Source organism: Vicugna pacos, chromosome 18 (assembly GCF_048564905.1).
Source record: "Vicugna pacos chromosome 18, VicPac4, whole genome shotgun sequence".
Classification (NCBI taxonomy): domain Eukaryota; kingdom Metazoa; phylum Chordata; class Mammalia; order Artiodactyla; family Camelidae; genus Vicugna; species Vicugna pacos.
Window position 1 is genome coordinate 44,050,872 of NC_133004.1, and position 14,662 is coordinate 44,065,533.

Genomic DNA, 14,662 nt, shown 5'->3' on the forward strand with positions numbered 1-14,662 from the left:
AGAGACAGTAAAGAAATAATGAGCTTAGTTTAGGGTGTTTGCCGATCTTTCCTCGCCAACTGGAAGTCTGAATTTTAAAAAAATTGATGAAAAAAAGCAAAGGAGACTTCTTTAGGAATTTTAAAAACAGGGGCAGTGTGGTGTGAAGACAGCAAAGCTATCTTCAACCGCAAATATTCATAAAAGCCGACACCATGACGGACCTCCATGTCCCTGTCACGTAGATTTAACAAATACCGTCTTTCCACCGTTTAGCTTCAACTCTATTTTCCCTCAATGAAGTTTCAAAGAGGGGCTCATCACCTTGACATTTTACCCCTAAATACTTGAGTAAGACCTCCAAATAAGTAAGAAAAATGTCTTTTCCGGCTCATGAATAAAAGAGAAAAACGTCTTACATCAAAATCAACTCCAGGCGGATCACGCATTTAATGTAAAACACAAAACCAAAGAACTGGACGACGTCGTCAGTGGACGTTTGCGCTTCCCTGGAGCGAAGGCCTTCCTAGTTTTCAGACACCTGACAGGAAGCGGTGGATACACTTGAACACACAAAAAGTCAAGACGTCAGAATGGCAAAAAGACCACAAGCAAGGTCAAAAAGCAAACAACCCAGAAGAAGTGTCTGCAGCCCACAGCCAACGGCTAATCCGCTCTAAGTCAGGAAGAGACAAACAATCCGACAGAAGAGCAGACAGCGGGGGAGGAAGCAGTTAAGGAAAAACAAAATGACCACAGTGACTACATGGAAGTTTCATCTCAGTTATGATTCAAAAAATGTAAAAATGACCAGTGAACGTTTTTTAAAAATCTCAGACTCATAAATATTAAAATGCCTGACAATGCCTCGTGGTGCAGAAATGAGGAAACAGGCGCCAGACAGCGTTAACAGAGACAGGAACCCCAACTGCCTTTCTAACGGCAACTTGGCAACATCCATCAGCTTTAACGTGTGGACCTGCTGACCCACTCTTCCCGGCTCTGGGAGTCTCTCCTCCAGCTGTGCTCAAAACTGGGCAAAACGAAGATGCTCACCCAGCTCACACCTACAGTGCCATCCGCTCGAGAGAAATGCAAACACAGGCCCGCTCAACACGCGCTCACAGCAGCACTATTTACAACAGGAAGGAGCTGGAAGCACCCCGGGGTCCATCAACAACACACGGCACCCTGTGCTGTCACGTTGCTGGGCCAGAGGGGCGACGCGCAGACAAACGCGTGAATCCCAACCTGCTGTAAGCGAAAGACGCCGCTCACACGTGGGCCGTTTATCTGACTCGTCCAGAGCAGCAGATCCGAGGCAGGGCGGACATCAGCGGTTGCCCAGGGCTGAGGGGGTGGGGGAGCGGGGAGGAGTCACCCTGCTGATGGACTCAGGGTTTCTTTGGCCGGGGGTGGGGTGGGGGGTGTGTGTGATAAAAAACGTTTTAGAATTGGATTACAGTAGCCTGCACGGCTCAGTCAATAAACTGAACACACTGAACTGTACACTTCTAACAGGTGACTTACAGCATCTAAATTACACCTCAAAAAAGGTATTAAAAAAAAACACACACACACACTGGAATTTGACACAACACTGTAAAATGATTATGAACCAATAAAAAATGTGTAAAAAAAAAATTAAAAAAAAAAACACACACAGGCAGACTATTGCATAAATCTGAATTCTAGCCACAAACTATTGCATAAATTCAAATTTTGGCCAATATACCAAGATCTGACGTAAGGATAGGGCGCAGGGACTTCAGATTCAAGCTGTGCTCCAGTGAGAGCAGCAGTGACGGATGGGGGCAGAGTGGCATCAGGGCAGAGGGGACTTCACCGCCATCTTCTCTAAGACTGTGGGAGCCTGCACCCCAGAGCACACACACGGCCTGAAAGGCTCCCTAAAACCGCCAAAGTCATACACTGAATATCGGGTTTTCTCTGGGAAATACCTGCCGCTTGCATCAGATCTCCAAAGGTGCCAGGAACCGGAAAAGGCTGAGGCCGTGTGCAGCCACCTGGGGCTGACGCTTTTTTGTCACTACACACCAGGCAGAAACAGAGGAAGGTGCACTTCATCCCCGGCAAGCGACCCGCCTGCCTTCTCGGTGGTGCACCCAGAAGGCGGCCGGTCTCCATGCGCTGTCCAGGTTTAGGTTTGTTATTCTTCTCTGTGTCATTTCAAGAAGCTCTTTAGTGTTTTTATATTACTCCCCACTCCCAAGAAAAGTTGGAGGAACAAGCATAGAAGAGCCCACACGCCCGGAGTGGTCACTCTCCACTGAAGTGAGCGCACACTGCCCAGCCTCCGGTGACAGGAAGCAGACCGGCCACCCAAGGGCAGAGCCGCCACACCGAAGGACGCCGGGCGGCGGGCACGCAGGCCAGCCAGGGAGGGCGGCGGGGCCTCGGCGACCGCGGGGCTCCGTGGCCTTGCTCTCCTGTCTGTTCTGGGTGGGCTTGGCCACAATTTCTGCCATGCTTTCTTCCTCACGATTTCCTACCCAAAATTCAATTTAAGAAACTGTTTCACACTTGAGAACTACATTCAATATCTCGTAGTAACCTGTAACAAGAAAGAACGTGAAAGCGAATGCACATGTGTGTGTGTGCGACTGAAGCACTGCCCTGTGCACCAGGAATGGACGACACTGTAGACTGTCTATACTTCAACTGAAAAAAAGGAGAATGTTGTTTTGCTTCTGCTGGTGCAGTTTAGAGCTAGTGATGATAAAACTTCCCACAGTGGGAAGGGCGGGCACAGCCAGTAACTAACCCAGCACACTTCCCAACGGGACGTCTGCGGTGCCCGGAGTAACAGAGAGGTGCAAGTTAAGAGCCGAGTCTTCCTTCACGACAGATTTGGGCAGAGGGGCTACTGGGAGGCCCACTACCATGCGTCTCACTGCAGCGAACGCCCCGGCCAGTGCACAGCCAGCCAGACCAGAGCCACGTCAGACAGGCTGCTTATGCTGAGCTGCAGACCTGAACGCTTTGTGGGGTCTGGCGTCCTAGTTCAGACACACAGATGCAGAAATGACACAGGATGTCGACTCTGCAAAGGCCAGTTTCTCTCTAAACTTCTGTGACATTTTACAAATAATAAACACAAATAGTTTACAAATAATTAGTCCTTTATACTGCCTAACAGGGTAGGATTTCGTTGCAGTACTATTTCAGGGAAGAGACCATATATTTGTACATAATATATTTTAAAATAAATAAAAAAGGACACACAGGGAGGGAAAGAGAGAATGATAAATGAGGCACTCCAACGGGCAGAGCATACATGGGAGTCCTTCCAACTTTCTTGTAAGTTTGAAATGAGAATATAGAGTTAAAAAAAAAATCTTCCAATGCTGCTGGGCAAAGGGTTTTTCATTTGTTAAAACAAGCAGAAGAACAAGTAGTTGTTGATCTTGTTTCTCCCAAGACCAGCTCTGGTTCATTCTTTCCGTAACGGCAGTGGTGAGCGACAGCAAAGATCTGATTTCACGATGGATGGTCAGGAGTCAGGAGGGAGCAAGCCGGCTGGGCCTGGGTGAGATGTCCGGGAAGTAAGCTCCGCTCTGCTCAGAATCTATTTGTGGAAAAATCCCAGAAAACAATCTTGACTCGGCAGCTAATCTGTTTCCTGAGAGACATTCTTTTACCTGCTCGATAAAAGACCATGAAAAAGGTGGGTAACGATTAAGGACCAAAGGAATTTAACGTCTTCAGTTTCATGAACTAACCCGAGGGGGCAGGTTCTGTCCATTCCGTCCTATTCTGAAGGGCCAAGTTCACTGAGGACAGAGATCTACAGACCACCTGACCGTGCTGGTCAGCAAATGCCCACTCTTAACGATGCTGTCAAGACATCACGTTTTGTTCCACCAAAAGCCTTTCAAAAATGAGGAGCCAAGAACCAGTAAATAAACTTCATGGAAACAGATCAGTCAGGAACCTGATTCAATCTGAGGACGAGTCAAGACAAGGCTTTGGGACTCTGCCACCCTATCGGAGCACGGGCTCTCCAAAGAGGGGGGGCCTGTGATTTCCAAATCTGTGACTCTCATCACTGCAGCAACAATGCAACAGCACGATTCAGGCACTCGTGCGGACGTGGATTTAACAAATGCTTCAGCCCTTCATGGAAGCCCAGTGGCATCCTTTTTCTAGAGAGGGATTCTCTTCCCTTCTTTGAAGAAACTCCCTGTGGAAACAACCCTACGTGGGACCGAGTCAGGTGAGCTGACGTGGAGACTCAGAAACACTCGCATGAGACAAGCAAGCACGTCAGTTCACAGCGAGCGCAGCACCCAGATCACGTCTTCCAGCTACATCCTGGGAGCAAGGCCTTTTAGAAGCGTTGGTAAGCACCAGGAGGCAAGTCTGAGGACAAAGAGGAGTAAAGTCTCAGGCAGGAGCCATGAGTTAGGGACCCTTATTCTAAGAATTCTGGGTCTAGCTGTGTCCCTGGAAGGGGCCTGGGCACCGGCCTTCGGGGGGCAGCGAGGAACAGGGCCTCGTGGGGAAAGTCAGACACACTCGGCTGATGGAGGGGAAGGGCACCTGAGTGCCCCCCCTGGATGGGAGAGGCCAGGGCCCGGGAGGGAGCCCGGAAGGCCTCTGACCTTGGGCGCCACGGGAACCCCACAGCTGCAAGTGATCGCCGTTTCCCCTGGCGCCCCTACTTATGTTAATGGAGGCCAGGGTGCGGGGCGGTACTTGGGTCTGTGTCTGCTCAACGCTCTGTCCCTAGCATGACATCCGACACAAATCCCGTCACTTGTCCTTTGTCCTCCTCCATTTAAATAGAAGTGTCACAAGAACAGGAACTCTGTCACCACTGCATCTCCACACCAGAACAGGGCTGGCGTGTAGCGGGTCCTCAATAAACGACTGTGGATGAACGGAATCAAGAACGAATACAACACATCTGCTCACGTTAACTCACTGAAGCTCCCCCTTCTTAAGACACGTTCACAGGTGAAGGAGAATTCCAAGATGGAACAGCGACCACAGTGAAAGCAAAGCTGACAGCAGTGGAACACTTGGGAAGGACAGCCTTGCGTCGCTAGTAAGGAGAAAGCTCACGTCCCCAAAGCTGAGTGCTGGTGCAGATAATTACACTGCTAACTATGAAATCTCTCCTTGAATCTGCTCCCCCGTGTGACTAATTACAAGAAGAATCCTGAACTCCCCAATTCTCTGTAACAAGAATTCTTAACTAGGTCACGGCCGTCGTCACGCACAGAGAAAACATTTATAAACCGTGGATCTGACAAAGGACTAGCAGCTAGAATATAGAAAGAACTCTCAAAACTCAACATCGGAAAAAAAGAACAAGCAATCCGACTAGACAGCGGGCAAAAGCATGAACAAAATTTCACTGAAGATAACACACAGATGCAAGTAAGCACAAGGGAAGACGTCCGTCGCTGGGGAACACAAACGAAACCCGCAGTGAGACAGGCCCGCACACACCCAGCCGGACGGCTGAGATAGAGCCAGTCGTAGCCCCCAACGCTGGCAAGGGTGCTGAGGGCCTGGCTCATCGCACACTGACGGTGCGAGCGTGCAATAGCACAGCCACCACAGAGGACAGGGCAACAGGTAAAAACACGAAAAACAAAAAACACCAACACAGGACACGGCGATTACACTCAGACACTCACCCTAGAGAAAAGACCAGCTGCCTCCAAACAAAGCCCCGTGCGCAAACGTTCACAGCAGCCATCTTTTTAACAAACAGCCCAAACCTGGAGTCAGCCCAGACATCCTTCAACAGGCGAGGGTCAGACAGTCGGCTGCACCCACGCGGGGCTCAGCCTCGGCCACAGGACGGACGGCGCCGCCGCCGCCCACAGGCGGGGCGAGAGTCCAGGGAACGCCGCTGAGCGGAGAAAGCCAATCTCAGAGGGTCACGCACTTCCATCTGGGTAAGACTTTTGAAATGACAATATTTTAAAAGTGGAGGACAGATGAGTGGCTGTCAGGGTTGAGGGATGGGGCATGGGAGGGAGGCAGGTGTGGTTATAAAACGGCAACTGGAAGGATCCTGGGGTGTCAGAACTGCCCAGTAACTAGGCTGTGGTGGATACGGGAAGCTGCGTGGGTGTTAACACGTGCAGGACCTACACGCCCCCCCACGCCCACGTACAGAACCTACACACGCCCCCCCAATACCCCCCACGCCCACATACAGAGCCTACACACCCCATTACACTCCCGCCCACGTACAGAACCTACACACCCCCCCACACACAACACACCCCCACGCCCACATACAGAGCCTACACACCCCCCGACATGTACAGAATTTACACACCCACACCTCCCCACACCCCTGCCCGTGTACAGAACCCACACCCCCCCAAATAAAGAACCTACACCCCCACGCCCACGCCCAGAATCTACACACACATCCCCACCACGTACAGAACCTACACACCCACACCCTCCCACACGTACAGAACACACACACACACACACACGTGCAGGTAAGACTGGTGGGGGGACCTGAACATGGGCATGGATTACATCAACGTTACCTTCCTGGTTGTGACACTGTACCATAGGTTTGCAAAATAGTACCACTGGGGGAAACTGGGAGAAGAGTAGAGGCGTCTGTATTATTTCTTAAAACTGTACGTAAATCTACAATTACATTAATGAGAAGGAAGTTACTGACGTGGGAGAGTCAAAGCTTTCCATCCTATTCTCACGGGGGTTGCTGCTACTTACTCAACAAGCTCGCTTGCTGGCTCGCTCACTCTCTCTCTCTCTCTCACACACACACACACACACACACACACACACAAAAACCAAAGAAAGTGAGGTCCAGGGACAAAGCCAACCATATAGAGTCACAGTAAGTGACTGAGCAAGACGTCAAAGCTCACGGCCGTCCGCAATCCCGCAGGCCTCTGACACGCAGCTACTCAAATGCCACAAAATGCCAACTGGAGGACATAAACCATTCCCCAAGGGGGTGCAAAGTTCCCAAGTTTCTGGAAACCCTCTATGACAGAGACCTGCATGGTTTAAGTGGCATTAAAAAGGGGGAGAAGTTACAGAACAATGCATATAGTACGACACCATGCATTGAAAAAGACAGCCCGTAAAACAAGTCGTCATGCACATCTGTAAGTGTGCAAACGCCCAGGAAGAGACCTGGGAAACACATAGACTGTTGCTCAGTCGTCACCTCTTGGTAAGGTGACGTAGGATTATTGGTCAAGGGGTATTTGGATCTTAATCATCATCTCTGAATTTAAGAATGCAACCTAATTCAAGTATAACTTGTCTGTTTTAAGAAAGGGGAAAAATAAAGCAAACACTTACTGCATTCATAGATCTGTTCCAGTTTATCCACAGAAGAAAGGGAGAAAAACTTATAACCGGATTTACTACCAACAGCTAGAGACCTGCAAAAAAGCCAAATTCAGACATAAGAGCTGATACGGGTAGGTATGATGCACAGACTAGCTCCACGTCGCTGAACAGTCACCGTCACCTCTACCGACAATGAGCACAGACCGTCTCGTGTCATTTGTACCCGGGGAGTGGTGGCAGAGCAGGGACGAGAGGGACAGAGGAAAACATCACACCTCATAGCCAGGAAAAGGTGAATGTCAGCAGAATAAAGATAGGCGATATTCTTACTGAAAACCTACAAAACGGTAAAGATAAGCTTGACATAAAAATAAAAGTAATCAGCCCTAAATTAACGATCACCTCAAAGCAAAGTGGTGATCTGATAGACGAGCATGGTGTACCTGAGAGTCCAAAAGGTAAGATAACATTGTAAATTTTAAACAAAGATATTTACAGCCTCAGCAAAGGACACTGTCTTTCTGCGTCTCAGTAAGGCCATAACAGACGCAGCTCAGTCACCTAAGCTAAGCTACGGCTGAGCACGGGATGGAGCTAAACAGACCGCACTGCTAAGGTACAACCTGGCATGAACGGGAAGACTGCATGACACTGTCGGCCTGGAAGGAAAAATCTCACCAGCCTTGCGTGTACGAGTCTATGCGCATCACTCAGCACCGCTGCTTCTGCTGAGGGGCTCGGAGGGACCGCAAAGCTCCCGGGGCCCCGAGCACAGGAGGGCTGCGTCACTAAATGAAGCACCTCGCCACCGAAGATCCCTAGTTTCCAGAACGTGACTGACCGGGGAGGGGGGAAGAAGGAGAAAGCACAGCTTTTCGAAAGAGGGGATGAGAGAATAAAGCAGGACGCGGCGGGACGTGCGAAGAATCAGGGGCTGGGATCACTTTGGTATCTACCGTCTGGGAGAACGCGAGAACAAGAGGAGCCAGAGGATAAACCGGAGGATGAGAAATGAAAACTGACATATCGTATTATGAGTATTTGCACACCAAGGTACAAATCAGGGCTCCTGTAATGGTCATTTCCTCTATTAAACACTTGAGGTTCCCAACCTCTTTCACACTCATGGAGAAGAAATACATTCCAAGAACAGAGCTGCTACACCACTGTTAAACTTTTAAAATTGCAATTGGTTCATCTTAGCATTAACAGAAATGAAACTCTTTCTACCAGCCCATATAATTTTTCTCTGCAAACACACTTCACTGTGTTGAATTAATTCTATCAGTGAAGTAATTAGGCACTGTTACCTGTAGATATTTTGAGATGCCATAAAGGAACCAACAAAAATACAAGAATATCCAGAAAAGCTAAAAATAAAACAAAATCTCAACAATTTGTAACTTCTGGAAAATGTTTTCCAGATAACTAAGGGTTGCTATTTTAAGCACCAAAACCTTTTTCCCACCATTTCTGACTTAAAAAAATAAAAGTCATTCTTACACGGTCTTCTGTGTGGGATGGCAACCCCCCAGCATCTGGCTGGACTCCCACCACTGCACGTTTACTGTCGTGACACAGTGACCCTCTCAGACTCTAACAAGGAGTTGAGGGCTTCGTGTGCCTACATCAAACGGCAGGCTGCAGCGCTGGGCTGCAACGGTATTTTCCACCTTCTGTTCTGCTGTCAGTTGTCACTGCGCCCGGAGCATCCTACCATCACTAACAGCCGCTCCCTCTTTCAAATTTCTTGCTGACGTGGGAACCAAGCCACCAAGCTTATTAGTTCCACGTAAACGATAGGCCTAGAGAGGGCTCCTGTATGGGCAAAACTAACGAGCTTTAATGAATTAACGAGAACCTGGATTTTGATCTATCCAGGGTCCTAGCTGTGCTTCAAACAGGTAGAATTTGTTAAAACTGATCAAATATTAGAACTTTGATGTTCCTCCAGATATTCAGAAACTGATGTAAGATATTAAACGTCTTAGCTAGACTTTTAATCTCATGGTTTACAAAACATTGTGCACACCCATCAGTAGGAAATGTAAGCAAAAATACACCAAACATTTTCGGTATGTACATGTGGTTAGTATGAGCATACACTTTATCAATAAAGGCAGACTTTTTTTTAAATGGAGGTAGTTGGGGATTAAACCCAGGACCTCGTGCATGCTAAGCATGTGCTCTATCCCTGAGCTGTACCCTCCCTGCAAGGCAGGCATTTTTAAAGGATGATGTGAAATATAAATGGGTTTGATATTTACATCTCAAATGCCTACCATCAGGTTCACACACCCTCTTGGGAGAGTCTGCTTTTAATGACCGCTCCCGAATCGCCTGACCACACACTGGCAGACATGTTAATGGGAGGAGTACAGGTAAGAATGAGATTCCCCTAATAAATCATCACATCCCCCAGTCAGTGTTTATGTGGCTTTTTAAAAAGGTAAAACAGTGACATCTCTTACTGACAAAGGGGAAAACAGAAAAGAGGATACATTTACCTCATCTCTACCCCAGTGCTTCACCCCTGCCTTCAACTGGGTCTGGTGTCAAAATCTAGGGACCTGTCTGCTGTGCCCTCTGGAGACAAGGCCTCAGTCCTTCCCTAGGGGCAGGGGAGACTGTGCCTGCTTCTCAGACACACTTGGGCTGATCTCTTTCCCAGCATCACAGCTGCTCTGCCCTAGTGGGAGAGCTTCCGGGGAGGCCGCCCAGAGCCTTTGGGGGATTCTGCGGGTTAAACTCGGCTGGTTCTCTGCTTCCTCCACCGCTAAGAGAAGACCCACCTTCCCTCACCGCTCGCTAGCTTCTAAAATTTTGTTGCTACTGTCTCCTTTCTCGTTCTCCTCATCCTACGGGTTTAAGCCTTTTTCAGTATCTTTTTGGCATTTTATTGACTGACATTTTATCAGGGTTCTGAGGGAACCAAAATAAGTGCCTGTGTTTTAGCTACCATTTTTAACTGCAAGTCTGTGTCACTGATTTTAAACTTGAGTGGTTCAACATCTAAAAGACGGTGGTTTCTACCAAAACACAAAAGTGTTTTAAAAAGCATCAGAACATTTAAAAGGAAAAAATCTTTTTCTTAATTCCCTTTTCTTTTCTCTACTCTCTGAACAGTGATCAGTTCACTAAAGTTTTCTCTTTTCACTACTTTCATCAAAGAGCCAGACTGGATGATGGGGTCAAGTGGAAACAGTCCACACCCATAAAAAGGAAGCCACCTGGACCATTGCTGAGACCAGGTAGGCCCCAGGGCCCTACTCAGTAAGCTCACTGCCACAGCAAGCCTCCCCTCCGCTCACGTCCTGTCCACCCCAGACGCCACCTGGGTATCACTAAGGCCCTTGATACTTAATAATTGCGGAGGCAGAGTTCATCTTTTCCCCTAAATGGAATCCCTCTCTGATCTTTCTCCCAAAGTATTTTATCACTGTTCATTCAGAACCCAAAGCTGGAGACTGGGGAGTGACCTTAACTTCTCCCTTTGATGCATGTCACTCATCCCGTGGGTCCCGCCACACCCTGATGGTCCCCAGTCTTGTTTCCACTGGCGGCTGCTGCTGGACAGTGTCCTCCTCAGGGGCTGCCCCGCCCTCCTCAAACACATCCTCTCCACGGCAGGCAGAACCACCTCCAACTTTAAGGACCCTCAAGACTATCTACTCCCAAGCCCTTTGATTTACTGATAAAGGAAAAGGACCTTCCCAGAACAGCTGCTGAAACCTAGAAGAAAGCCAAAGGAAGCCATAAATTCAGACCAGAGCTTCCTTACTGTCTCTATGCCCATAACTTTCAGACACGTACAACATCAATGCTACAAATGGAAGACTTGGGAAATCAAGTCCCAGTCTTCACTCTATCCCTTTTAGAAATGTAATTTCTAAACGATGCACACATCGCTACACCTCTGACCTCCCACAAGCTGAGTGTCACCCCCTGGACCTATTCAGTCCCTGATGCTTCCATTTAAGACTCAAGTGACACTCTGCCACTTACTAGTCAATGTCAAAAAAAAAAAAAAAACCACCCCAAATTCCTCCAAAATAAGCTTTCCAAAGTGTTACTTTCAGAAACTAGGATTGAAACTAACCAGCTGAAAGAGAGACGAGGGGGACCAACTTTTCTTGATGTCTTTTAACCAATTCTGGTTAAAAAAAGAAAAAGAAAACAACAGTGAAAAAAACCCCAAAACATTGTAAAATGACTATAACTCAATAAAAAAAGTTAAAAAAATTCACACTTTCAGAATAAGAATCATAGGAAAAAAATACAATATTTGAAATCATATACCAGGACAAACAGAAAGGACAGATACAGTTTGCTATGGAAGGAGTATTGCTGCTCCAGTGTTACTGTAAAACACACATGTGTTCTATTATGTGAAATGGCTTCCAGATTTTCTCACTGAATACCATGAACATAGATCCAATATCCTTTGTCTTGTGAAAAATTGTGTTCCTTTATTAAAAGGAACACTGGAGATAGACAAGGGGGTAAGGAGTAAACTGTAGAGCCTCCGTCTAGGAACGTCTGTATTGCTTTCAGTCACTTTAATCAATAACCTTTCAGTATAATCCTAACTTATTTTTTCGTACAACTTATGCTCCTACTCTCTCTCTCAAGGTCTCCTTGGCAAGTCAAAATTATGACACAAATCTTGTCTTGAACTAATAACTTTAGAGCCGAGGGAGGAGTGGGAAGGAAGACACACGACTTCCAAGTACAAAAAGACCTTATTTCAGGCCAGAGTGACAGCCTTCTATCTACATATAGGGAAATTGGTAGCCCATTTGAATAACAGCAAAAGAGAATGCCTTTTTATATTTGATTTCCTTTCAGTATAAATGATGAGCAGTGAAACACTGAAAGAATGGTATAAAATGTTTTGGAAATTCTCTATTTTATACAAGACATTAAAAAAAAAAACCCAAACCATAAAGCTACCATTCTGACGGGTCTCAAAATACTAAGCACTTTAAAACCAAGTCACAGCTGGTTTGAAATGTCCTCCTCCCTACCTGGATTAGTATGACACAGTCCATCTCTGTCATAACCACCTGCAACAGGTTGTCCAAGTTGTTTCTGTTGTACTGGCTTTTGGTCACAAAGAACACTACAGTATTTGATAGTTTGCATATTTATAGATTGCTACAGTAAGCTTTGTAGAGTCACTGTCCTCAAAATCCTACAAGAGCGTGTCAGATTGGGAAGAACAGAAGAGAATTCAGGAAACCCTAAGTTCTAGTCCTGTCCCGACTCCACTATTAACCAAGTGTGAGAGCCAGGCTCTGCTCTGACCCCTCCTGGACTTCGGTGTTTCCCCCTGTAGTTGGAGGAGGTGCTCTGCTCCCTCCCAAGTACAACACAGCCCTTGAGGGGGTGTCTGCGCCACTTTCACAACTTCGGGAGGAACTACTGAGCACCCACTGCACACCACTGACTTGCTCCTTGCCGTTCTGCAATTAAATTTTAATTTAAAAAACAAATCTCATTTTCTACCTTGCCCATTCCATTCAACCAGTAACAACTCAACCAACCACTTACTATGAAGCCAATGGACCACTCCTCCTCCCCTCTGACATCACTTCCTCTTACTCACTTCCCAAGATGGCTCTCCTCCCTTCCAGCACCACAACTCATCCTTCTCCAGAAGCCTCATCTATTACCTGTCCTCACACATCACCTCAGAGACAGGCTCTGAAGAATCGGCTTTAAATCCATACGGATTTGGACAAATAGCATGTCAAATCCACGGGATGGCATCAAGGGCCTCTCTTCCCCTAGAAGGACGGCCCATTCCCTGAAGGGTCAAGACCCCCTCGGGTGTTTCTGACACATCCCCCTTGGATCTGTTTCTCCCCAAGTCAAGAGACCAGGATTCCTGCTAAGTCTCCTTCTTGCTCGATGAGGACATCAAAGTTACCTGCCGAAAAGAACCGAAAAGAACAGCGAGACAGGGAGAAAGGGAAATAAAAGGGACCCTGAGAGGCTGAGAAGCCGAGAAGGGCCCGAAGAGGGCAAAGAGTGGAGGAAGAAGGCTGAGGGAAAAGGGGGAAGCGGGATATAAGGAAGAAGCCCACTCCCACCGCTCCGGAGGCGGCAGAGACAACAAGTCTGGCCACTAAGTTCTGCCCCAACTTTGTGAGAAGTGAGGTCCGAAAAGAGAAAGCCTTCCCGCCGGTGGGAAAAATGCCTCCCTTACAGCCATCACTTTCCCGCCCGGAGATCGCAGCTCCAGGGCAGCGCCCCGAGGGTCCCCAGGGACGGCGCCCCTCCCTCCAAGCCCCGGGCCCGCCCGCGCCCTCCGGGGCTCCAGGCCCCCGGCCCCGGCCCTCCCACCCCGATCTCCGACCTCCGACCCCCGGCCCCGACCCCCGCCCGTGCCCGTCCTTACGTGACGTCCTGGTTGAAGTTGGCGAAGAGCAGCTGGCTGGCGCCGGCCTCGCCGCTCTGACTCGCCAGGTTCATGGTGGGCGCGCGGCTAGTGGGCCCGACCCGGGGCTCGCGCGCGGGTGGGCAGGTCGGGTGAGCTCAGGGTCGGCGCCGAGCCCCGCTCGCCGCCTCGCTCGCCCCGACTCGCTGCTCGGGCATCAACCGCCGCCTCATCCCGACCCCTCTTGTTTATGCTCCAGAGCCGGGGCACCTGGCGCGCGTGCGCGGCCCCGCCCCCTCGGCGCACGGCCTCTCAGGGCGCAGGCGTACTGCGGAGGCCCCACCCCTTCACCTCCGGCCCAGGCCCGGGTTCCGGCGAAACTCGCGCACGCATGGGGACACGCGGGGGCGCATGGGCCCGGCTTGCGGGCGCGTCAGGAGCCGCGCATGCGCATGGGGGAGAGTAAGCGCTCCGTATCCCCCGCCCCCGTCGTTTTTTTCCTATTAGAAGGGCCCGCCGCGGGCCCATCCCTGCCAAAAACGTGCGTTATCTTGTTTGGTACCTATAGCAACCCTTTGTAGAGAATGTTGCATTCCCATTTTACGAATTTGCAAACTGAGGCTCAGAAATACTAATCTATTTGCTAAGGTTAGATCTGAGAGCCGAAACCCCAGTTTTTTCTCCAAGGCCCACGCGTTCTAGGTCCCTGGGAGAAGATTCCACTTTACATTCACTCTTTCATTCAAGAATGTTTAGGGAGCTCCTTCCTTGTGAACTTAATGGGCCTCCTCCTTTCAGCGAAGTTACAGTGGGAGAGATACTTAAACACAGTTACAAAGCCGGGGTGCATTGAGAGCACGTCACGAGGACACTTAACCTAGACTTCAGGGACGGGGACTGTGCAGCCGAGAAGGCTTCCTGGAGGAGGTGAGACCTGAAGTTTGAGTCGTAGGTAAACAACCTAAGGGGATG

General features: G+C 48.9%; 1 protein-coding gene across 2 annotated transcripts in view; it reads right to left on the minus strand.

Annotated features, from left to right (window-relative positions):
- WIPI2 (WD repeat domain, phosphoinositide interacting 2) overlaps nt 1–13,982 on the minus strand; it is a 28,863-nt gene extending 14,881 nt beyond the window's left edge. The window contains exons 1-2 of one of the 2 annotated variants that reach the window (XM_031676762.2): nt 13,712–13,982; nt 7,318–7,400 (exon numbers count right to left, since the gene is read on the minus strand). In XM_031676762.2, coding sequence (XP_031532622.2) covers nt 7,318–7,400; nt 13,712–13,785 — 157 coding nt within the window. In that variant the 5' untranslated portion in view covers nt 13,786–13,982. Of the gene's footprint in view, nt 1–5,648; nt 5,668–7,317; nt 7,401–13,711 lie in introns of those variants that run through there. The other variant, XM_072943387.1, reaches the window with a different exon arrangement.
- Between the last annotated feature and the right edge of the window lie 680 nt (nt 13,983–14,662).